Below are 24,339 nucleotides of genomic sequence, written 5' to 3'. Positions count from 1 at the left end.
GTCCCTTTAAAGCGTCGCCACACTCAGTGTGGCTGGCTCCGCGCGACCTTCCAAGCATGGCGGGGGGCGGGGCTGTGCCGCACCCAGAGGTGAATAACTTAAAGGGGCCGCGCCTGCGGCGCCGGGCAGAACGCTAACGGAGTTGGCGCAGAGTGGACCCCGGCTGCGGCCCTTTGGGTGAGTCCGGGTTTTCTTCGCCCCGTCCCTTCGCGGGTTGTTAGCGAGCCCTCGGCTTTCCCAAGGTGTGTCTTCCGCCGATTCCCGGTAGCTCTCGACTTTCTAACTCTCCCATCCCCCCCACCCCGCCAGCCTCCGGCAGGTGTTTTCGCACCGGTAGCCAGGTGCACCCTCGGGTGGAAGGGGACTAGTCCCCCGTGAATTTTACAGGTAATGTCTCAAGGACCCAGTGACTCCCCCAGATTTCCACTAATACTCGAATGGCGCCAGAAACAGCCTCAGCCTCCCAGAAAAGTCTCAGTAATATTCCAGCATTCCTCAGTATCATGCTCGGACGACTGCAGGGACGTGCCCAGCCAGCTCTCGGTTTTCCCAGTAATAGTCCTATAGTCCTCAGAATTTCTCGGTAACTTCCTAGTGAGCCTCCACCCACCCACCCGTAATTCCAGCGTCCCTGGTTACGTCTCCCAGCAATGGCGCCAGCATCGTTCCTGGAATCCCAGTGGTGCTCCGCACCATCAGAGATCCCATAACTTTACTATTACGTGACAGTAAATCTCCAGCATCACCCAGTAACACTTTGCGAGCCCACCCCACTCCGAGCGTCCCAGGATGCTACTGAGACCTCGGCATTGCACCACGACCCCTTGTGAAGGCGCTCCCGGCTGCACTCCCGCGTGCCCCAGTCTCTTGTCTCCCCGGGGCCCAGTTTTCGTGGGGTGCGGGCATCCAGTCTTCGCAAGGGGTGCTGGGGTGCGACCTAGGGATCGGTAGATCAGGATTGATCAATCCTTCAGAGACTGGGGAGGGGGCCACCTGCTGGAGAGAGCCGTGCCCCTTCAGGGACTTGTTCGCTGGCTGCTAACAGTGGGTGCCCGGCCGGCTGCCCTTTGGCCCCAGGGTGGGTCTGGATAAGTGGGGCATCAGGTCGGCCTGGTGCGTAGGTAAGGGGAGCCTGGTGGGGACCCGGGGACCCACCTTACTCCCTAGCTCGGGCCCCGAGGTCAATTTGCCCCACCCCTCTGCTCCGCAGCGCCCCTTCAGTCGCCCACAGGCCTGCGGAGAAGCCGCCCCGGCAGTGGGTACGAAGCGGGCAGGGCTTGCAGCAGGGGAGGGGCGGGCCCAGAGTGATGACTTGCCCGGGTTCGTCCTGCTTCTTACTCCCCAGGAGTCTGAACTACCAGACCTGCCGCCCAGCCTGAAACAACTGATGGAGGCGCCGCTGCAAACCGGAATGGTAAGGGTTGGGGGTTCGTGTGGCGCCGCGGGGACTACAATTCCCGACGTGCTCAGCACGCATTATCGCGGCCCCGCGAGAACCAGTCTGCGTCTGTTCAGGCGGAACTACGTTTCCCGGTGTGCACTGCGGGCCGCCGAGCCTCCAGAAAGCGTTGCTCCCCAGGGGAGGGAGCAGCGCTGGCCCATTTTGCAGATGGGGGCGTCGAGGCCCGGGCCGACTGCGATCTCGGGGGCGGCCTTGGCTCCGTGGGATGAGGTCCCGGACGTCCCGGCCCCCGGGGAAGGCTTGGCGGAGCGGGTATGCGATGCGCAGCCAGTGCCGTTCGTCCCGCAGGTGCTGGGCGTGATGATCGGGGCTGGAGTCGCGGTGCTGGTCACGGCCGTGCTCATCCTCCTGCTGGTGCGGAGGCTTCGAGTGCCGAGTGAGGACCCGGAGGGCCTTCTGGGGGTGCTGAGGGATGGGAAGCTGAAATGTCCGGGCCCCTGAGGCAGTAGAGATGGGATTTGCTGGAGCCTGCACGCAGCGTCCCTATCTCTGGCCGTGCGGAGTGTGCGTAGAGGTCAGATTGCCCCTCTCCGCACTTACCCCCAGAAACTCCAGCCCCGGATGGCCCGCGGTATCGATTCCGGAAGAGAGATAAAGTGCTTTTCTATGGCCGGAAGATTATGCGGAAGGTGAGTCTGGGACCCCCTGGGGCTCCCACTGGCCACACAGAGATCCCGCCCTTTCCCTAATTACACTTCTTCGTAAGCCGGCCGCCCTCCTTGATCAAGGGCCTCTGGATCTGCCCCCCTCTTCCCTAGGGTCTGAACTGGCAGTTGACGCATTCCTCCCACCCCACCCCACCCTTAATCCTCCCAGGTATCACAATCCACTTCTTCGCTGGTGGACGCCTCCGTCTCCACCACTTCCCGGCCACGCATGAAGAAGAAACTTAAGATGCTCAACATTGCTAAGAAGTAAGGCTGTGCTAGGTGTACTCGGGGCTGTCCAGGGCTTTTTGAGTGATCATCCCACACCGAAGGGTGTATCTCGGGCTTCTTTGAACCCCACGGACTGTCTTAGGACTCTTGCCATGTCAGTGGGACTATTTCAGAGCTCTCCCCAACCAGACAGGCTGTCTGTATCACCTGAAGGCTCTCTCAGTGATGTTCCCTGCCACAGGGGCATCCGTGAGTTATTTAATCCCCAGGCACTATCTCGGATGTCTTGTCATACCCTTAGGGGTCAAATCTGGGGTCTCCCCACACGAGAGGGTTTATTCCAGAGTCTCTCTGGGACCTGCAGGAGGGGCTGTCTCTGGCTTTTGTTCCCTAGGGGTTATCTCAGCAATCTCTCTGCATCAGAAAGCATCTCTCTATGTCACCTCCCTTGGATTTTCCCCAAACTACACAGAGGCTGTGTTAGGGGGTTCTGTTCCCTAGGAGTCATCTCAAGAATCGTTTGGCACTAGAGACACGGGAAGGGCATGTCAGGGCATGTCATCAGCAAAGGGCTCCCTCAGGGTCTCTGAGAAAGGCTCTCTCAGGGATCTTTCCAAGTTGGGAGCTGGCTCTAGGGTCTCCTGACATCACAGACTCTATTTTGAAGGTCTGTCTCAAGTGTTTCTTCACACTGAGGGGCCATTCCAGGGGTGTCCATGGTCAACAGGTGTGCTATCCCATGGCTTTCTATGACTTGAGTAGAAGGGCTATCTCTAGATCTTCCACAATTAGTTGAGGGTCTGTCCACCTCCTGGGAGCGGTTTCAGTGTCTGCACACCCTTGAGGAGCTACCCTGATGTTGCCATGGCCTTGAGAGAGCTATCTCAGCTCTCTGTGACCTGGGCGAGGGCTAGCCCAAGGATCTTCCTGATCAGAAGAGGAGCTGTTTCTGGATTTCTCTGTAATGTGGAGTTTAACTCAGTTTAAGCTCATTCTAGAGGGTCTATCTTGAGCATTTTGTGAATAGTGGAAGGACTGTCTTCAGTTGCAACTGTGACTTCCAGGGAGGAGCTCTCCTAGGTCCATGGTTAGCAGAGGGGCTGTATCTGGATTCTCTGCACATAACCAGGGCTATCTCAAGAGTCTCTGTGACCATCAGAGAGGCTATCTGAGGGTTGTCTGAGACTGGGGAGGAAGGGTTATCTCAGGGATTTTTACAAGGATCAGAGAGGCTTTATCTGGGGTCTCCTGATATAATGGAAGCTACCCCAAGGCTCTGCCTACATGACGGAGGCTACGTGATGGAGGCGTGCAATATGTGGGGTCCCGTGATGAACAGAGGTGCTTTTCTGGGGTCTGCCCATATCTTGGAAGCTGTGTCAGGGGTCTGCTTAATGAGAGGGTTCATCTAGGGAGCCTGTGACTAGTGAAGGGTGACCTCAGGGTTTTATTTCAGGGGTCAGCAACTTTTCTCTTTTTTTCGGCCACATCTGGGGCTTTGCAGGCTGCGCACAACGCTGCTGCAACTGCTGCAATGACTCAACTCTGCTGTTGTAGCATTAAAGTAGCCTCAGACAATATGTAAATGAATGAATGTATTAATAGCTCGTGCCAATAAAGCTTTATTTACAAAAGGAGGTGGCTGGCCTAATTTGGCCAGTGGGCCAGAGTTTGCTGAGCCCTGCTCTGGTGACCCCGGGGAAGGGCTCTGTGGGGGGTCTCAGGTCTTCCTGAGTCCCCTCCCTGCTTTTCACCCCCCCTCGCTCCCCCCGCCTCCCACCAGGATCCTGCGCATCCAGAAAGAGGCGCCAACGCTGCAGCGGAAGGAGCCCCCGCCTGCAGTGCTGGAGGCTGACCTGACCGAGGGCGACCTGGCCAACTCCCACCTGCCCTCCGAGGTGCTCTACATGCTCAAGAACGTCCGGTGAGTGTCAAGGTGCAGGCAGGGGGCTGCAGAGCTGGGGCTGACCTGACCTCCTGCATCTCTCCATTCCCCGGTCCCTATCCAACAGGGTGCTGGGCCACTTTGAGAAGCCGCTCTTCCTGGAGCTGTGCCGGCACATGGTCTTCCAGCGGCTCAGCCAGGGTGACTACGTCTTCCGGCCAGGCCAGCCCGATGCCAGCATCTACGTGGTGCAGGATGGGCTGCTGGAGCTCTGTCTGCCGGCTCCTGTGAGTGGGCTCCCCCTCCGGGGGGCACCACAGTGAGATGGGCGGCAGGGATGAGCAGTGGTGCAGCGGTCACCGGGGACAGGCAGTGCTTTTGGTCAGCAGGGTTGGTGGGCTTTTTTTTTTTTTTTTTTTTTAATTTTGGCAATGCCGCGAGGCGCAGCTTGTGGGATCTTAGTTCCCCCACCAGGGATTGAACCCGGGCCACGGCAGCGAAAGCACCAAATCCTAACCACTAGACCACCAGGGAACTCCCAGGGTTGGTGGTCTTATGAGATGTGCAGGCAGGAGTTGGGAACGGGTGTCCAAGGGCATCTGGGATGGTCTGCACAGTCACCGGTTATGGTTAGTGATGCTGGTCGGAAGGTTCAGTGGGGTCCGGGTGTCAGTGATCACCGAGGGTGAATGAGGACCAGTGCCGTGGTCAGGGGGCAGGACGTGGGCTGGCAGGGCAGGGGCAGCCCTGGTCAGTGCCCGCCTCCCCCACCCCGTGTCTCAGGATGGGAAGGAGTGTGTGGTGAAGGAAGTGGTTCCTGGGGACAGTGTCAACAGCCTTCTGAGCATCCTGGATGTCATCACCGTGAGTGACCAGTACGGAGGGGGCTGGGGAGGCTGGGTGGGAGGCCACACCCACCAGGCTGGGTTGGGGAGGGTCACCCCCAGGGCCCCCATCTCTGATGCGTCCCTGATGTTGCCGGTGGTCCCTCAAGGCAGTGGCATCAGGAGGGGTCGGGGGGGAGCAGGAAGGGGGGCTCTCACAGCCCCTGACCTTGATTCTCCTTGTGCCCCCCGGCACCCCCAGGGTCACCAGCACCCGCAGCGTACTGTGTCCGCTCGGGCGGCCCGAGACTCCACGGTGCTGCGGCTTCCAGTCGAGGCCTTCTCAGCCGTCTTCACCAAGTATCCTGAGAGCTTGGTGCGGGTAGTGCAGGTCAGCGGGCCATCCACTTCCTTTCATAACCCCCCACCCATCACAGGCTCCTGGGGGCTGGGACCCAGCAGCCAACAGGCACTGAAGCTGTGCTTATCGGCCCTGAGCAGCCGGACCTCCCTGACTCCTCCCATGAGCTGCCTCCACCCCGTGTCCCCAGGTTTCTGCCGCCTGATTGTCGGTTTCTCCCTGGCTCCTAGGGCCCTGCCCAGCCCCTTCCTGCTCCGACCTTGATCTCCTGGCCTTAGCTCCATCTCCATCTCCCCACCCACGGCCCCACCCCCTTAGTGCTAAGTCCTGTGGCTAACCCTCTTTCTCCCTGGCCCCCTCCTCTGATGACCATGCCCCCAAAGATCATCATGGTGAGGCTGCAGCGGGTCACTTTCCTGGCACTTCACAACTACCTGGGTCTGACCAATGAGCTCTTCAGCCATGTGAGTTACGTGGAGAGCACCAGGGGCCGGAGGGGTGTGCGGCGTGTGCCTCCCCAGACACGCCACAGGATCCCCTCTGCCCCCAGGAGATCCAGCCCCTGCGCCTCTTCCCCAGCCCGGGCCTCCCAGCCCGCACCAGCCCTGTGCGTGGCTCCAAGCGGATAGCCAGCACCTCTGCTTCTGAGGAGGCGAGGGAGACGCCTGGCCGGCCGCCTGACCCCACCGGGGCCCCACTGCCTGGAACTGCAGGTACCCAAGATGACCCCTGCCTGACCCCCAGGAACCGTAGGCTGGCCCAGCCCACTCCCAAGAAGCCCAGGCTCTGCCCCTCAATGCGTGTCTCAGTTCCTCAGATACTTCCACCTGAGCTGCCCAGCCCCCCCGGGATCCGCTTAGCTAGGTACCCAGGTGTGACTCCTGTTTGGATCCCCCAGGACCCCTGGCCTCAGTCCCCTGGGCCCACTGGAATCACTCTTCCTAGTCCCCCAGTCCCCAGGGACTCTGAGCTGACCTCTCCCCAGGCCCCCTTCAGCTCCCCACCCCCAGTCCTGGGCACTCTGAGGGGCAGGAGCCTGAACACGCGTCTCCCCCAGGGGACCCAGTGAAGCCCACATCCCTGGAAGCCCCCTCGGCCCCCTTGCTGAGTCGCTGCATCTCGATGCCAGTGGACATCTCAGGTTTGGGGCACCAAGTGGAGTGGGGGGAGGCCATCGAATTTCTGGGTTGGATGCAGGCCTGCCAGTCTTGATTTTTCTCATCCGTGAAATGGGAATATCGGCAGCACTTACTCATGTCTTTTTGTTGTGGGTAGTCGTTGAGATGGTGCCCTCCCAGCTGTGGTGAGAAGGGTTGCAAGGGCCAGAGCAGTGATCGATTAGTCATGTCTGTGTAGCCGTGGCCTCGGGTACATAGGTAGTGCTTGCTTAGACCCCAGTTATGGTCACTCTCATCTTTATCGCATTTATTGCCCCCTGCCCACTGCAGGCTTGCAGGGCGGCCCTCGCTCGGACTTCGACATGGCATATGAGCGGGGCCGGATCTCCGTGTCCCTGCAGGAAGAGGCCTCATGGGGTCCCCAGGCAGCCCCGGCCCGGGTAAGGCCCTTCCCTCTTCCCCCACCCCACCCCAGTCCCCTCCTGGGACCCTGGTCTGGCCACAGGTGGAGTCCCCCGAGGAGGAAGGTCGGGTGGGAGCAGGGAGATCACAGGCCTTGCCCCACGCAGACCCCTACTCAGGAGCCCCGGGAGCAGCCAGCCGGCGCCTGTGAATACAGCTACTGTGAGGATGAGTCGGCCACTGGCGGGTGCCCCTTCGGGCCCTACCAGGGCCGCCAGACAAGCAGCATCTTTGAGGCGGCAAAGCGAGAGCTGGCCAAGCTGATGCGGATTGAGGTGGGCAGCTGAGGGTGTCTGGGGGACCAGGTTGGGGGTGGAAGGCCTGGCTGGGCCAGTCTCAACCCCCTTTCCTTCCTCCCCAGGACCCCTCCCTTTTGAATAGCCGAGTCTTGCTGCATCACACCAAAGCCGGCACCATCATTGCCCGCCAGGGGGACCAGGTGAGGCTGAGCCCTGAACTCTGATCATGCAGCCTTGACCCAAGACCTCTCTCTCTGATCTCTGATCCTTGCCTTTTCACCTTAGGTGTAGACCTCCCAGTATATGATTTCCAACCCCTGACCTTTGGATCCTATGACTCTGACTCACAGCCCTCCCTCCCCATGTCCTCTGGACATATTGACCTTTCTCCTCTAACCCCTGAACCTTTTACACTAGGACTTCCACCCCTACATTTCTCTTCCCTGTCCTGGCATTTCCTGCAACTTCCATTTTCTGACCTTTCAACTCTACAACATACTCCGATGCTCTGTCTGCTTCTCATTCCTGGGTCCCTGCTGGGATGGGGGCACTTAGTAAACGGGTGCAGGTCAGAATCTGGACCTGGAGGCTGGGAACTAGCCCCACGAGCTGGATTTCAGTGCCTCCTGGTGACACACGGGCGTGGGAAACTGTGCATCCCACTAATCCGTCCATTCTCCAGGCGGGGAAACTGAGACCCGTTGTGACGTCACAGGCCAGGAGCACAGAGGAGGAGGGTTAGGGAGGAAGCCAAAGGTGAAATCCGGACTCTGCCCTGACTCCCTGTGTGACCTTGGGTGAATCATCTAGAAACTTGACAGGCCAGGGGAGGGTTGGAGCAGCAGCTCCCAGTCGGGGGATGGGGTGGGGGTGACAGTAGGGGTGACATGACTTAGGCGTTGAGACCACAGCACCGCCCCAGGCTCAAGGGAGGAGCCCTGGGCTTGCGGGAGGGGCTGGGGGTGGCCCAGCTATTAGCTGGCTGGGTGGTTATTGTTGTTTTTAATTTTTATTGGAGTATGGTTGATTTAAGGGTGGTTGTTATATCACATGATCAGTTGACTGAGTGGCCACGTCGAGCTGCTCATTGCAGGGTGGGCTCCTTTCTGCAGAGGAAGTTTTGTGCCAGCTGTTTGAGGTACTTGAGGGACTGGCTGAGGAAGTGTGGTCACACCATGGCCCTTGCAGGGGCCCCGGGCCCCTGCTTATCTGGGAGCCTCTGCTGGGCTCAACACAGCCCGGCCCCAGCCCCAGCCCAGCCTGCTAACACACCAGGCTCCTCGGGGTCTTCAGGACTTTGTTAGGGACAAAGCTGGTCTGCTGTGCCCCCCTCTGAAACTTTACACCAATAGTTTTCAACGTCATTGTCAACGACATTTGGCAACGTCGAGACATTTTCGATTGACTTGGGAGGGTGCTACTGTCTTCTAACGGGTTAGAGACCAGGGATGCAAGACTGCATGGGCCAGTCCCCCTACAACAGAATTATCCAGTCCAAAATGTCAGTGTTGCCAAGATTGAGAAACCCCGCTTTCCACAAACATTTCCCAAAGCATATTTCATGGAACAGCCATATCACAGGGGGTCTGTGTGCAACATGTTGGAGAAACACAGGTTATTTTACCCCTTCATGGCAGCTCCCAGTGAGCATTATTAGCATATTCAAGGCTCTGAGAAGTCCTGCAGTGAAAAACAACATGCTTCCCAGTCTGAGGACAAATGGCAGCCTACTATTAGTCACTCCCATTTATATCCCAAACCCAGTCTGGGAATTCTATCTTGGAAGGTTCCAGCATGTGTGTATGTCTCCTGGGCCTCTCCCAGGGATCCTTGCAGTGTTTTGGCACTCATTTGGGGCTTTGTGGGGTGTCAGACAGGTTTGTGTAATGAATGAGGAAGGAATCTTTCTGTCTCTGGGCAGTTTCAGTTCCTTATTTGAAAGGGTGGGACAGAGAGGTGTCCAGCTGGGCAGGCTAACCAGAGGGGAGAGGGGCGTTTGCTGTGTCCCAGGGTTGTTGCAGAGGCAAGAAACACCAGTGGGGCCCCCTGCCTTTGGGAAGCTCACAGTTCTGACAGACAGTACAGTCAAAGGATTACACAAATTGTTACTACATCATATGTGCTTAGTGCTACAAAGGAGATGTTCTCAGCTCCACAACGTCTGGTTTAGTCAGGGCAGTGTCTCTGTGGAAGTGACCTCCAGAGAAGGAGGAAGGATGAGGACGAATTAACTAGGTGCAAGGGGAAGGAAAGAGCATTCTATGCAGAGGGGACAGTTTGTGCAAATGTCCTGTGGTAGAGCTATTCCACCTGTAGGAAACAAAAGGAAGTCAACAGCGATGGAGTGGAACAAGGGAACCAGGAGCAAAAGGGATTTTTTTTTTTTTTTAATGCACTGCACGGCTTGCAGGATCTCAGTTCCCTGACCAGGGACTGAAGCCAGGCTCTGGGCTCCAGCAGTGAAAGTGGCAAATCCTAACCTCCAGATCACCAGGGAACTTCCCAAAGGGGATTCTTTTGGGGGGGGTGATAGTTTTAGAGACGTAATTCATGCATTATACAATTCACCCACTTAAAGAGTACAATTCACTGGTTTTTAGTATATTCACATAGTTGTGTAACCATCACCACTGTGCATTTTTAGAGCATCACCTTAAAAAGAAACATCATACCCTTAAGCCATCAGTCTCCTACCTCCTAAACAGCCCCAGTCCTAAGCAACTACTAATCTTACGTTTCTATAGATTTGCCCATTCTGGACATTTCATATAAATGGAATCATACAATATGTGGCCCCTTGTGCCTGGGCTTCTTTCACTTAGTATGCTGTTTTCAAGGTTCGTGCATGTGTCAATGCCTCATTCTATTAGGGCTGACTACTGTTCCATTGTATGAATGGACCACATTTTGCTTCTTAATTCATCAGTTGACGGACATTGAGTTATTTCTACCTTTTGGCTAGTAGGCATAATGCGGCTATGAACGTTTATGTGCAGATGTCTTTGTGGACACGTTTTCATTTCTGTTGGGTAGATACCTAGGAGTTGAGTTGCTGGGTCATATGGCAACTCTTATTTTTTTTCTTTTTTTTTTTTTTTGGCTGCGTTGGGTCTTTGTTGCTGCACGCAGGCTTTCTCTAGTTCCGGTGAGCGGGGGCTACTCTTCGTTGCGGTGCGCGGGCTTCTTATTGCGGTGGCTTCTCTTGTTGCGGAGCACGGGCTCTAGGCACACGGGCTTCATTCGTTGCGGCGTGTGGGCTCAGTAGCTGTGGCTCGCAGGCTCTAGAGCACAGGCTCAGTAGTTGTGGTGCACGGGCTTAGTTGCTCCGTGCCATATGGGATCTTCCCAGACCAGGGATCGAACCTGTGTCCCCTGCATTGGCAGGTGGATTCTCAATCACTGTGCCACCAGAGAAGTCCCGGCAACTCTATTTTTAATTCTTTGAGGACTTTTTAAATTTTTGCCAGATTGTTTCCCAGTGGCTGTACCATTTTACAGTCCCACCAGCAGTGTGTAAGGATTCCAGTTTCTTACATCCTCTCTAACACTTTTTGATTCAAGCCATCCTAGTGGGTGTGAAGTGGCATCTCACTGTGGTTTTGATTTGCATTTCCCTAATGATTCATGATGTTGAGCTTACTGGCCATTCAAAAATCTTCTTTGGAGAAATCTCTATTCAGAGCCTTTGCCCATTTTTTAAAAAAAAAAATTATTTTATTTATTTATTTTTGGCTGCAGTGGGGTCTTCCTTGCTGCACGCGGGCTGTCTCTAGTTGCGGAGAGCGGGGACTACTCTTCATTGCAGTGCGTGGGCTTCTTATTGCAGTGGCTTCTCTTGTTGTGGAGCATTGGCTCTAGGCGCGGGCTTCAGTAGCTGTAGCACGCGGGCTCAGTAGTGGGGCTCGCAGGCTGTAGAGCGCAGGCTCAGTAGGTGTGGCGCACGGGCTTAGTAGCTCCGCGGCATGTGGGATCTTCCCGGACCAGGGCTCGAACCCGTGTCACCTGCATTGGCAGGTGGATTCTTAACCACTGCGCCACCAGGGAAGCCCTTGCCCATCTTTTAATTGAGTTATTTGTCTTTTTAGTACTGAGTAGTAAGAATTCTTTACATATTCTGGATACCAGACCCTTAGCAGATATATGATTGGCAAATATTTTCTCCCACACGGTGTGTTGTCCTTTCACTTCCTTGATAGTGCCCTTTGAAACTCAAAAGTTTTTAATTTTGTTGAAGTCCAGTTTATCTGTTTTTCATTTTGTTGCTTGGGCTCTTAGTATCATATCCAAGATTCTGTTGCCAAATTCAGTGTGACCATGATTGACCCCTATATTTTCTTCTAAGAGTTTTATGTATGTATGTACGTATGTATGTATTTGGCTGTGTTGGGTCTTCGTTGCTGCGCATGGGCTTTCTCTAGTTGTGGCGAGCGGGGGCTACTCTTCGTTGTGGTGCGCCGGCTTCTTATTGTGGTGGCTTCTCTTGTTGCGGAACACAGGCTCTAGGCGCGCAGGCTTCAGTAGTTGTGGCACGCGGGCTCAGTAGTTGTGGTGCACGGGCTTTGTTGCTCGGCGGCACGTGGGATCTCACCGGACCAGGGCTCGAACCCCTGTCCCCTGCATTGGCAGGCGGATTTTTAACCACTGCGCCACCAGGGGAGTCCCATCTTCTAAGAGTTTTATAGTTTAAGCTCTCAGATTCATGTCTTTGATCCATTTTAATATGGCATAAGGTGAGAATCCAACTTTATTCTTTTCCATGTAGCTATGCAGTTGCCCAGCACAAGCAAAGAGGCTCTAAGCTCAGCCATGCTCCTGTGTAGCCAGTCTTCGTTGGCTCTTGCTGGCTGTGTTGAAAAGAATTCATGGGCCTTAATCTGGGTTGAGTTGGGCGATCCATTAGCAATGTCTGCTCTGGTGCTGAGTGGGAATATAGTAGATACATATGCTGCTCAGCTCAGTGCTATGGAAAGCCTTCACTCCCTCCAACTTTTCCTTCCTTAACCTTTCCTCTGGAGTGCACTGACCTGAGTTGTGGGTGAGGTGGTGCCCCTGTGCCCATCTCCTGGCCCTTGCCCTACAGGATGTGAGCCTGCACTTCGTGCTCTGGGGCTGCCTGCACGTCTACCAGCGCATGATCGACAAGGCCGAAGACGTGTGCCTGTTCGTGGTGCAGCCCGGGGAGCTGGTGGGACAGCTGGCCGTGCTTACCGGCGAGCCCCTCATCTTCACGCTGCGGGCCCAGCGTGATTGCACCTTCCTGCGGATCTCCAAGTCTGACTTCTATGAGTATGACTGGGCCCGACATTGGGGTGGGGGTGGCGCTCAGACAGCCCCGACCAACTCTGTTCTGCCCTGCACGAGGCCATCCCTCTGAACAGCCAACAGTTTTCCAGGGAAGCTTTGAGCCCTTCTTGTCCCACCGCCAGGCCTTCACCCACCCTCTCTACTCCCTAAGGGCTGTTCTAGGGCGCCCCCGGCCCATGCAGCCCTGCCCTACGCCTACAGGATCATGCGTGCACAGCCCAGTGTAGTGCTGAGCGCTGCGCAGACCGTGGCCGCGAGGATGTCGCCCTTCGTGCGCCAGATGGACTTCGCCATCGACTGGACAGCGGTAGAGGCGGGACGCGCACTGTACAGGTGCAGGCCCTGCCCCCACCTCTCCCCTCAGGCCCTGCCTATGAGGACCCCTACCCTGTCTGACCCGCCCCTCCCACCCCCACCCCAGGCAGGGCGACCGCTCCGACTGCACCTACATCGTGCTCAATGGGCGGCTGCGAAGTGTCATCCAGCGTGGCAACGGCAAGAAGGAGTTGGTGGGCGAGTACGGCCGCGGGGATCTCATAGGAGTGGTGAGCTCGGCCCCACCCACTGACCTCTAACCTCTCCCAGTCCAGTTTCCCCCCACGCCCAACATACACTTCATCCCGGGTAACCTGTTGGGGGTGGAGGACGCTCCCTCCCCAACCTATGACCTCGTGCAATCCACTTTCCCCAGCTCCTTTCCATGGGGCGGGGCCATGGGGGCAACCTCATCAGGGTGGTGACTCTGATCTGAATCAGTCTCCAGACCTCTCTCCATCAGAAGAGGGGACCCCCGCCGGTGTGGATCCCTGTCCTCCTGTCCTCTCCCTTTCCTCAGAGCCCCGAGATGGGTAGTGAGGCTTGGTTCTCTCCACCCCCATCTGGGGGTTGTGGCGGGGTGGGGGGGACTCGGTAGGACCTCCTCTCTGCACCCACGGTCGTCCTCTCCCTTACCTATCAAGCTCCTGGCTCACGCAGCCCTGGTCAGGCACGCTGTCCCCTAGGTGGAGGCGCTGACCAGGCAGCCACGTGCCACGACGGTGCACGCGGTGCGCGACACAGAGCTGGCCAAACTCCCCGAGGGCACCCTGGGCCACATCAAACGTCGATATCCGCAGGTGCAGCTCGCTGGGTTGTGGGCTGTTCTCCTAACGGGGGCTGGACAGATGGGAGTGGGGGCGGGTACCCAGAGAAGGCAGGGCCTAATGTGTGGAGAGGGGGGTTAGATGTGGGTGGAGACCTAGGAAGGAGGTGAAGCCTCCAGTGAGGGCGGGGCTCATGGGGTGGGGCTCAGGTAACAGGGACCCTGGCGCCCTGGTAGAGGAGGAAAAGGTGGTGCAGAATTGCTCCTCCAGTCTCACTGGACCGCCGGCCTCCAACGCCCCAGGTCGTCACCCGCCTCATCCACCTGCTGAGCCAGAAAATTCTGGGGAATTTGCAGCAGCTGCAAGGACCCTTCCCAGGTGAGAGCTGGCCAGCGCCCGGGAATGCTAAGGGATCTAGTCCAACGCCCAGAACGAGCTAGGAGAGGGAGCCATTGAACCCAGGGCATGCTGGGAAGTGGAGTCCTGCGTATAACCTGCTCTGGGCGGGGCTTCAAGTGGGAAGTGGGAATCCGAGTTCCGGTGCATGCTGTGGGCTGCAGTTCTGGTTCTTGGGCATGCTGGGAAACGGAGTCCTGGACCCAGGGCCGGCTTGTTACCAGTATCAGTGGTGCTGACAGGAGGAGTCTTTAGGGCAAGCTTGGTTCTGGGTGTCAGGGTTGGCTGGAGGATGGAGTCCATATACTAGGAAGGGGAAACCTAGACTAAAGTGTGCTGGTAAATGTAGTCTGTGGGGTGGTGTTTGGGGCCCAGGGCATGTTGGAAAGTGGCTTCATAGGTTACCAGCCTGGTGGGAGATGTGGTTCCTGGTCCTGGTGAATGCTGGGAGATGGCCCCTGTCCCAGTGCATGCTGGGGGTGGTGGTGGTGTGGTTCCCTTCCCAGGGCATGCTGGGAGATGTGGTTTCCGTCAGCTAGGATACACTGGGAAATTGAGTCAGATTCGAGATGTGCAGAAATATGGACCTGAGGTTCTATGTTATGGTGACCTGACCCTGGACCAGCCTGGCAACCTCTACTCTCCTTTTCCCCCCAGGGGCTTCTGCCCCATCAGCCCTGACACCTGGATCCTGAGGGTAGGGGTGGGGGTGAGCCGTGGCCAAGAACTGCCCCTATGCCCAGGGTCTTCCCCGATAGACTTTTGCCCCAGTCTTGCACCAAGTACACAAATACATGTTCTCTCCCACCCGGCTGCCAGGACCGCCCCTGGTGTGATTCTGGGGCAGATATGGGGGCAGGGACTTTAAAATCTCAGACCTCTGGGAACCTGGAGAACGCACAAGACAGACAAAGCCCCTAGAAGGGTTTACAGCTTCAGAAGCAAGATAGAGTTTTTAAGATACAAAGAAAGAGTACAATGTTGGATAATGTACTGTGAAGAAAACAAAATAGGGTCTTGACTAGAGGAGGGAGGGAGGCTTTTCTGAGATCAGTGAGCTGACACGTGATAAATGAGATGGGGCCAGACGCTGACAGAACTCTGAAGGCTCTGCACACAGGGTTTGGCGGTGTTGAAACACTTCAAGGAGGAAAGTGAGTGAGGGGGAGGAGGGGGCGCAAGTCCTGCAGGGACTAGGAGCTGTCGAAAGGCATTTGATCTTGTTCAGACTGTTATACGAAGAACTGGAGGAGAGGAGACTGGGAGAAGTCCGGTCAAGAGATGGGGGTTGATGGCTTGGTCTAAAGTGTAAGTAGAGAAGCTGAGAAGCAATCAGTGCGTCAAAAATATATTTATTTCCATCTAGTTTTGTGTTCAAGTCCCTTTAGTGGACAGAGGCCCCAAGGCCAGAATGGGGTAGGGGCACAGATCAGTCCACACAGGTGGAGTGGAAAACAGAAATGGTTATACAGTTGTGTAATGGATGCCACTGAGGAGATTGGGCCAAAACTGAAGGTCAGATAGGCAGGTCTTATCAAGAACAGTGGTTGAGGCTGTGAAGCTAGGATTGAGGCCATGACCTTCACTACAGCATCACTAAGCCTCAGCTGAGGAACAGGGAACAGGGATTTCTGAGAAGGCAGAGGAGAGCTGACCTTTCCAGACACAGGACTGCACAGCAAATACCATCCTTTGGGGTCTCAGCAGGTTCGGGCCTAGGTGTTCCCCCTCACTCGGAGCTCACCAACCCAGCCAGCAACCTGGCAACGGTGGCAGTGCTGCCCGTGTGTGCCGAGGTGCCCATGGTGGCCTTCATGCTGGAGCTGCAGCATGCTTTGCAAGCCATTGGTCAGTCGTGGGCGAGGGCAGGCTTTCCGTCTACATGGGGCAAGGCGCATGTGGGTGGGGGCATTGGCCAATGAATGGAGACGCCTGGGTGGGCCAGAGGTGGGGCTGGGGGGCTGGAACAGGGCTGTGGGAACGGAGTGGGTGGTATTGTCTTATAGGAGGGTCCTCCAGCTCCGTTGACCTGGGTTCCTAAACACCCTTCCTCACCCATCCCCAGGCCCCACACTTCTCCTCAACAGTGACATCATCCGGGCACGCCTGGGGGCCTCTGCGCTGGACAGGTGTGTGTTGGGGGTGCAGGAGGTTAGGGTGGGGCGCGAGGGATAAGCTCAAAGCATAGGATTCTTTCAGATCTCATTTGAGGTCTAGGCTGTGAAACAAGGAGCATGCGCCCCCCATTCCTCTGGTCACTGGGGAGACAGTGTAGTGAATCCGCCCCTGGAGGATGCAGGCGTGTGGGGCTTGGATGTCCAGGTCCCCCTCCCCAGAGCAATGGAGCTACATGGTCCCTGAGGGCAGGGACCCCTGACCAGCCCCAGGATGACGCTCCCCCGCCCCCATCCTAGCATCCAAGAATTCCGGCTGTCAGGGTGGCTGGCCCAGCAGGAGGACACGCACCGCATCGTGCTTTACCAGACGGACGCATCGCTGACGCCCTGGACCGTGCGCTGCCTGCGCCAGGCCGACTGCATCCTCATCGTGGGCCTTGGCGACCAGGAGCCCACGCTTGGCCAGGTCCGGAGACCATTCACAGTGACCCCATCCCTGGGATCCTGCCCCCTGCCCTCCGGTGCCTGCGCCGGGCCACGCGCACCCTCACCGGTGGGGCTAGGCGAGGAGGAACTACGGGGCCAGGTGTGGGAGGGGCAGGGAGGAAACCACGGGTGAGAGTGACTTCCGTGCTTCCCCCTTCTCCCCCAACCACCCCCCCAAAGCTGGAGCAGATGCTGGAGAACACGGCGGTGCGCGCCCTCAAGCAGCTGGTCCTGCTGCACCGCGAGGAGGGTCCGGGTCCCACGCGCACAGTGGAGTGGCTCAACATGCGCAGCTGGTGCTCGGGGCACCTGCATCTGCGCTGTCCGCGCCGCCTCTTCTCGCGCCGCAGCCCCGCCAAGCTGGTGAGGGGCCCTGCAGGGAACTGGTCGGCTCTCAGGACCTTTCAGGGGCGTGGCCAATGGAGGGGCGCGGCCTAGAGGCCAGCGGGGCCGGAGCAGTGCCTTGGAGGTCCAGACGCCGCCTCCTACACCCGCATCCTCATGGGCCGCGTCTCTCTCTTTTCACATCAGCACGAGCTCTACGAGAAGGTTTTCTCGAGGCGCGCTGACCGGCACAGCGACTTCTCCCGCCTGGCGCGGGTGCTCACAGGCAACACCATCGCCTTGGTGCTGGGCGGGGGCGGGGCCAGGTGAGGGGCGGGGTCAGCGCTGACAGGGGCGGGGCCAGGGGTCCTGAGGGGTAGAGCTGATTCCCTGGGCGCGATCCCATAGGGGCGGGCCGGCACCACCTTCCTAGCAGGTGAGGGAGAAGGGATAAGATTCCTGCGGGTGGGGTTTAGGGGATCTCCAGAGGGTCACTGGGTCTCCACCTTGCAGAGGCTGCTCACACATCGGAGTGCTGAAGGCATTAGAGGAGGCGGGGGTCCCTGTCGACCTGGTGGGCGGCACGTCCATCGGCTCCTTCATCGGGGCCCTGTACGCCGAGGAGCGGAGCGCCAGCCGCACTAAGCAGCGGGCCCGGGAGTGGGCCAAGGTGTGTGTTGCGGGGAGGGGATCCCCCCCACCCCAGGAGCACCCTGAAACCTCACCCTAGACGGGCTTCTGGGTTTCTCCTGCCCCTCCCCGTCTTAATCTGTGAACCCCACCTGGATCCTTTATAGAGATACCTCCAGGACCTTGGATGACCCCCCGCCGCGTGACTTTCTGGCTAGTGACCCTAGTCTCCAGCTCCCAGCTGGAGAAGTCAGGCCCCTTAGGGACTGCCTAGTCAGTGACCCCCAAGTGACTCCTGTTTGACCCCCCGCTGGTCCATTGCCCCCTAGAGCATGACTTCAGTTCTGGAGCCCGTGCTGGACCTCACCTACCCCGTCACCTCCATGTTCACGGGGTCGGCCTTCAACCGCAGCATCCACCGTGTCTTCCAGGACAAGCAGATCGAGGTGCACTCTTCCCCCATGCCTGCCCCTCCCCTGCCCCTCCCCACAGGAGTCCCCACTCCTCCTGGACCGCAGTCCCTGTCCCTGTAGGACCTGTGGCTGCCGTACTTCAACGTGACCACGGACATCACCGCCTCAGCCATGCGTGTCCACAAAGATGGTGGGTACCCCAGCCAGCCCCACCAAAACCACTGTAGCCGTGTGGGGAATGGGTGCGGGGGAGGGGCAGCCGAGCATCTGAGACATTGTTAACATGAGTGACCATCTCTCCTGGCCTGAGTGCTGAGCACTAATCGTCACCCACTGATGCCCCAGAGGCCCCAGGTATGTCTGTCCTCGTGGGCAGGAGGCCGAGAGACTAGTTGGGCGCCTCACCCCCTCACACCAGTCCCCACAGGCTGCGTGTGGCGCTACATCTGGGCCACTGCCTGCTACTGCCCCTACCTGCCCCCGCCTTGCGACCCCAGGGACGGGCACCTGCTGGTGGACGGGTGCTACATCAACAGTGTGCCGGGTCAGCGAGCCCACCGGGCTGGCCGGGCCTCCAAGTGTGTCTGAGTGTGCGTGTCTGTGTCTGTGTGTCTCGCCGGGCAGGCTCCCTGTGGCGATACGTGCGTGCCAGCATGACACTCTCGGGATACCTGCCGCCACTGTGTGACCCCAAGGATGGGCACCTCCTCATGGACGGTGGCTACATCAACAACCTGCCAGGCAAGTAGCCACCTGCTTGTCCCCGTGCACAGACACGCGGGCAAGCTCATAGCAGGCATGTATATGTGCAGGTGAAGGATGCGCCCATGTGCTGTATTTGACACGCACACACACAGGGCAAGCGTGGACACATGCAGGTGGGTGGGGCAGCTCCACGACGAGCTTTCTTTCACACCCACTCACTTGAAGCATGCAGATGAGAGGCAGGGGGGTTGCAACTTAAAATTCCACACACCCAGTGGCGTGCAAACACAAGTAGACACCTACGCTGGCTACACAGGCGCTTGAGGTCCCATAGATCAGGGATCCGCACACTGCACGCCACAAGCCAAATCTGGCCCCCTGCCTGATTTTGTAAATAAAGTTTTATTGGCACACAGCCACACCTAATCGTTTATCCTTTGTCTGTGGCTATGTCTGTGCAGCAGAGTTGAGAAGTTGTAACAGAGACCATATGGCCTGCAAAGCCGAGATTATTTTTTCTCTGGCCTTTTACAGACAGCTTGCCAACTCCTGCGTAGGCGTTCTGTACAGATACTTGCACTCACACAACCTCATGCGTGTGAGCAAGTGTGTACAAGCTCACAGGTGGACGGACACACTTGGACGCACAAAGAAACATACTTAGACATTGATCTAGGGACACGGGAAAGGAATACAAACAGTCCTGGGTGTGTGTGCAGAGGCATAGCGCACCCAGAGGTGGGTGTGTTCACAAACATACAGATGGGACATGCACATACCTGATAGGGGTGCGTACAGCACACACAGAGACACAGACAAGCTTGTGAGGGACACGGGCAAAGTCTTCTGGAGACTTAGGTGTCTTTGGGGACTGGATCTGGCTACAGGACCCTGTCCATGTCCCCCCAGGCACCCCCAGACCCACTCAGGGGCCCTCAGTGGGGCACCCAGACCCATAGCTACAGCACCCTCCTCACCGCGCCATCACCCCACCCTTCACCCCATCCGTCCCGCTGCCTGAATCTCCTTGATCCGGCTCTTTGCTCTGTGTCCCTTGTCTCAGTCTCAAGATCCCTCTTTCCGCCCGGATTCTCTCTCCTTCCATATCTCTGGCCCCTGATATCTCTCTCTCCCACGAATCTCTGTTGCTGTCTCTGGTCCCCTGCATTTCTCTTCCCGCGGCTCTGTCTCCCGATGTCTTTATTCCCACATCTCGCTGCGTCTCTGATCCTCTGTCTGTTTCCATGACTCTGATCCCTTCATCTCTGCCTCCTGGTGTCCTGACTGTAGTCTGTCTCTCCGTGTTACTCTCCTTCCATATCTCTCTCCCCCATGTGTCTGACCTTGGGTCTCTTTCCCCAGTGACTTTATCCCTCTGCCTCCATCTTCTCCATTCCTCTGGCCCTGGTTCCCCAGACCTAGAAGCTCCAACACCCGTTCCCTCCTCCACATCATCGGCCTCTACAGCCATACCCTTTGCACGCCTACGTGTTGTTCGTATGGTTTTTTTTTTTTTTTTTTTTTTTTGCGTGACCACGTGCGTGATGGTGTTTGCGGGGCTGCGTTGAACTTCCCTGCCTCAGTCCTGGTGGAGAACAGCCCCCTGACCCCCATGCCCCACAGCGGACATTGCTCGCAGCATGGGTGCCAAGACGGTCATCGCCATCGACGTGGGAAGCCAGGATGAGACGGACCTTAGCACCTACGGGGACAGCCTCTCTGGCTGGTGGCTGCTGTGGAAGCGGCTGAACCCCTGGGCAGACAAGATCAAGGTTCCAGACATGGCCGAGATCCAGTCTCGCCTGGCCTATGTGTCCTGCGTGCGGCAGCTGGAGGTCGTGAAGTCCAGCTCGTACTGCGAGTACCTGCGCCCACCCATCGACTGCTTCAAGACCATGGACTTCGGGAAGTTCGACCAGATCTATGTGAGCGGGTGGGAGCCACTTGGTACCAGTATGGTGGGCCGGCAGAGCTTTAATACTGAAAGCCCAGAGCAACACGAAGGGAAGGATTCTAGGGCTGCATTTGGGATCCATGGGGAATAGAACGGTAATCAATTAGTGATGTCTGCCGTGAGTGTGGCAAGGGGAGGTACATGTGTATGTGCGAACTAAGTTTCTTAATATGTGCCAGCGGCACTGCCTGAAGCACGCTGTAGAGATTTCCAATGCCGTTTCTGTGTAGGTGGGAATGAGAACCACGAAAAATTAGTAACGTCCGATGCCAAGTCTGGGATACACTGGATGGAGCACTGTATAATGTGCCACTGACCCAGAAAAATGTGTCATAGCCCATGCCAACTGAAAATGATCAGTAGCTGGGACTTCCCTGGTGGTCCGGTGGTTAGGACTCCATGCTTCCCCTGCAGGGGTCATGGGTTCGATCCCTGGTCAGGGAACTAAGATCCCGCATGCCGCACGGTGTGGCCAAAAAGAGAAAGAAAGAAAGAAAAGAATGTGATCAGTAGCTACTGCCCAGAGCCCTGAGTAAAAATGTCTGACTCCCCTTCTGGGCTCACTGGGAAGGCATGCCATGCTGGATTAGTGATGTCTGTTATGGGCATGGGAGATGATGATATTTACGGGTGTACCGCATATTTGCAGACCTTGAAATAAGCTTGCACGCCGCCATCTCGAATCATTTGGTACCTGGCACGCTGCATGGGGCTGAGTGGGAAAGCATGTGCAAAGAGCGATTGGTAATGTCTGGCAGGGGCACAGGATAGGGGACATGGGGGTGAGTGTGCTACGTGTGGCCGACTCTGAAATCAGTGTAGTCTCAAATGCCATCTCCGCCAGAGCATCAGGCTTTTGAGGGGCCAGGGCAGGGGCAGGCAGGGTGGGGATAAGCAGAGAAGATGAGGCAGAGAAGAACACCCCCAGGGATTGCAGACGTGGCCCCAGCCCCCCTCGTTTCCTGCAGGATGTGGGCTACCAGTACGGGAAGGCCGTGTTTGGGGGCTGGAGCCGGGGCGACATCATTGAAAAGATGCTCACGGACCGACGGTCTGCAGATCTTAATGAGAGCCGCCGTGCAGACGTAAGCCTGCGCCCTCCTTCTCTGGCGGGGCCACTCTGACGACACATCCCCCGTCCCCAGTCCCCTCTAGGTCTCCCCCAGACCTCAGACGACCCCGAGAGCCTCACCCACTCCTCTCCGCAGGTACTTGCCTTCCCCAGCTCCGGCTTCACCGACTTGGCGGAGATCGTGTCCCGGATCGAGCCCCCCACGAGCTATGTTTCTGTTTCCGACGGCTGCGCAGATGGTGAGGGGGCTGAGGGCATCCCCAGGAGCCCGGGGTCGGTGTACTGGTGGCTGGAGAGGTCAGCCCAGCCCGAGCGCCCTCAACTTCACCCACTGCCATTCCAGGGGAGGAGTCGGACTGCCTGACTGAGTACGAGGAGGACGTGGGGCCAGACTGCTCGCGGGACGAAGGGGGCTCTCCAGAGGGCGCGAGCCCCAGCACTGCCTCCGAGATGGTGAGAGTGGGCGGTTCGGGCCCCCCACAAGGTGGGGAGACCCGGCTGACTGCGCCGGTGTCCCGGGCTGTGTGTCACGTGCGGGGTTGCCCCTATCCCTGCAGGAGGAGGGGAAGCCGATCCTCCGGCACCGGAGCTGTCTGCCGCAGGACGCCCCCAGATCTGCGGATGCCTGAGGACCTCGAGAGGGGTCCCCCCTTGGGCTGGACTAGGGTGGGCCCTCTGGAGGCGGCTCACTGCCCCTCTGCCTGCTGCTATGCCTGTGACCCTCCGGGGTCCCCCTTGACCCCCAGCCCCCAGGGTCCACACACTGGACTGGCTTGTCCCCCGGGGGAGGGCCAGCACTGCACTGATGACCCTTGATCAGTCACACCAATAAACCTGCCCCTCTCGGAAGCGGCCGTATGTCATCTTTGGGTTCAGGGGGCACCTCGCCCCACCTTCCATGCTCAGGATGGCCAGGGCTGGGGCCGGAAACGGCCTTGAGCTTGTCACCATGACCTGTGCTCCCAGCCTCGGGCTGAGCTTCCCCCACTGGGAGTGGCCATCCCCAAATTCACCTGTAGGCCCACACACATAGGTATGTATATATATGGCATAAAATTTATCACTTTACCCCTTTTTAAGTGTACGGTTCAGTGGCACCAGATAGATTCACATTGTGCAACCATCCATCCCCAGAAGTGTCTCACCTTCCCAAACTGAAACTCGCTCCCTACTCCCCTCCCCCAGCCCCCGGCCCCCACCACTCTACTTTCTGTCCCTAGGAATTTGACTTGTCTGTGGACCTCACGTGAGTGGAATCATATATTATTTGTCCTTTTGTGTCTGGCTTATTTCACTGAGCAGAATGTCCTCAAGGTTTCTCCGTGTTGTAGCATGTGTCAGAATTTCCTTCCTTTTTAAAGCCTACATAGTATTCCCTTGTATGGATGGACCACATCGTATTTATCCATTTACCCGTCAGTGGACGTTTGGGTTGCTTCCACGTTGGGGCTGTTGTGAATTGTGCTGCTCTGAAAACAGGTGTACGAATACCCCTGCTTTCCAATCCTTTAGGTAGATACCCAGAAGTGGATTGACTGGACATATGGTAATTCTATGTTCAACTTTTTGAGGAAGTGCTAAACTCTTTTCCACAGCAGCTACACCACTTTATGTTCCCACCTGCAATGCACGTGGGTAGTTTTCAAGCAAAGGAGAGAACGGTCAGATCTGTTTCTGGAAGCGGATGGATTGGAGGAGGCGGAGGCAGGGGGCCAGAGACCAGGGAGAGATGACAAGGCCGAAATTAGGACAGTGGACACAGAGATGGTGGGGAGGGGACAACACCCAAGAAATGTGTACAAGAAAATTTGGCAGAACTTAGAGATTAATGCTCGGTGGGAGCTCGGGGCAGGGGATGCCAAGGAGGATGAAGGGACCTTGGCATAGGTGACCAGGGAGGGGCATCTTTTTAAAACAATTTACATCTATTTATTTTCAATTAAAAAAATTTTTTTTGGCCATGCCGCACGGCTTGTGGGATCTTAGTTCCCCAACCAGGGATTGAACCCAGACCCCTGCAGTGAAAGCACGGAGTCCTAACCACTGAACTGCCAGGGAATTCCCTTTTCTTTTTTTTTTAAATTGAAGTATAGTTGGTTTACAATGTTGTGTTATTTTCAGGTGTACAGCAAAGTGATTCAGTTATACACACACACACACACACATACACACATACACACATATATATGTATATACATATATTCTTTTTCAGACTCTTTTCCCTTATAGATTACTACAAGATACTGAGTAGAGTTTCTTGTGCTATACAGTAGGTCCTTGTTGACTATCTATTTTATATATAACAGTGTATATGTTAATCCTAACCTCCTAATTTATCCCTCCCCACCTTTCCCCTTTGGTAACCGTACATTTCTTTTCTATGTCCGTGGAGTCTGTCTCTGTTTTGCAAATAAGTTCATTTGTACCATTTTTTTTAGATTCCACATATAAACGATATCATATGATATTTGTCTTTCTCTGTCTGCCTTACTTCACTTAGTATGATAATCTCTAGGTCCATCCATGTTACCGAAAATGGCTTTATTTCATTCTTTTTTATGGCTGAGTAATATTCCATTGTGTATATATATCACATCTTCTTTATCCATTCATCTGTCGATGGACAT

The 24,339-nt window shown here is 56.7% G+C and overlaps 1 protein-coding gene across 8 annotated transcripts; it reads left to right on the top strand.

Moving 5' to 3' along the window:
- Nucleotides 1–91: 91 nt before the first annotated feature.
- Nucleotides 92–22,561, top strand: PNPLA6 (patatin like domain 6, lysophospholipase). Of its 8 annotated transcripts, none has more exons than XM_022557172.2 (34): nucleotides 92–177; nucleotides 1,346–1,414; nucleotides 1,751–1,838; nucleotides 2,009–2,091; nucleotides 2,279–2,376; nucleotides 4,124–4,264; nucleotides 4,353–4,512; nucleotides 5,009–5,089; nucleotides 5,312–5,440; nucleotides 5,794–5,874; nucleotides 5,961–6,123; nucleotides 6,468–6,551; nucleotides 6,859–6,968; nucleotides 7,098–7,265; nucleotides 7,352–7,429; nucleotides 12,310–12,515; nucleotides 12,735–12,866; nucleotides 12,955–13,078; nucleotides 13,535–13,648; nucleotides 13,918–13,993; nucleotides 15,719–15,859; nucleotides 16,077–16,140; nucleotides 16,426–16,594; nucleotides 16,795–16,977; nucleotides 17,146–17,264; nucleotides 17,452–17,608; nucleotides 17,898–18,014; nucleotides 18,102–18,171; nucleotides 18,606–18,722; nucleotides 20,310–20,611; nucleotides 21,609–21,725; nucleotides 21,849–21,951; nucleotides 22,056–22,165; nucleotides 22,270–22,561. In XM_022557172.2, exons 2-34 carry the CDS (start codon nucleotides 1,388–1,390, stop codon nucleotides 22,339–22,341), a joined length of 3,984 nt encoding a protein of 1,327 aa, XP_022412880.1. In that variant the 5' UTR covers nucleotides 92–177; nucleotides 1,346–1,387; the 3' UTR covers nucleotides 22,342–22,561. The 8 variants fall into 8 exon arrangements, with proteins under 8 accessions (XP_022412880.1, XP_022412879.1, XP_022412878.1 ...); XM_022557171.2 differs by having other exon boundaries at nucleotides 15,716–15,859; XM_022557170.2 differs by having other exon boundaries at nucleotides 13,852–13,993; nucleotides 15,716–15,859.
- Nucleotides 22,562–24,339: the final 1,778 nt, after the last annotated feature.

The sequence above is a fragment of the Delphinapterus leucas genome, unplaced genomic scaffold, assembly GCF_059928025.1.
Source record: "Delphinapterus leucas isolate spDelLeu-1000000601 "Yukka" unplaced genomic scaffold, BTC_Dleu_Yukka2 spDelLeu_asBTCV2_sq25, whole genome shotgun sequence".
Lineage (NCBI taxonomy): Eukaryota > Metazoa > Chordata > Mammalia > Artiodactyla > Monodontidae > Delphinapterus > Delphinapterus leucas.
This window is presented reverse-complemented; position numbering and strand designations above follow the sequence as displayed.

What these genes read in the sequence shown, in the direction of transcription:
- PNPLA6 (XM_022557166.3), top strand. Translation starts at nt 1,610, where the DNA reads ATGGGGGCGTCGAGGCCCGGGCCGACTGCGATCTCGGGGGCGGCCTTG. An exon ending in ATGCTCAACATTGCTAAGAA is followed by an intron (nt 2,377 to 4,123) that starts GTAAGGCTGTGC and finishes GCCTCCCACCAG; the next exon opens with GATCCTGCGCATCCAGAAAG. An exon ending in GATGCCAGTGGACATCTCAG is followed by an intron (nt 6,552 to 6,858) that starts GTTTGGGGCACC and finishes TGCCCACTGCAG; the next exon opens with GCTTGCAGGGCGGCCCTCGC.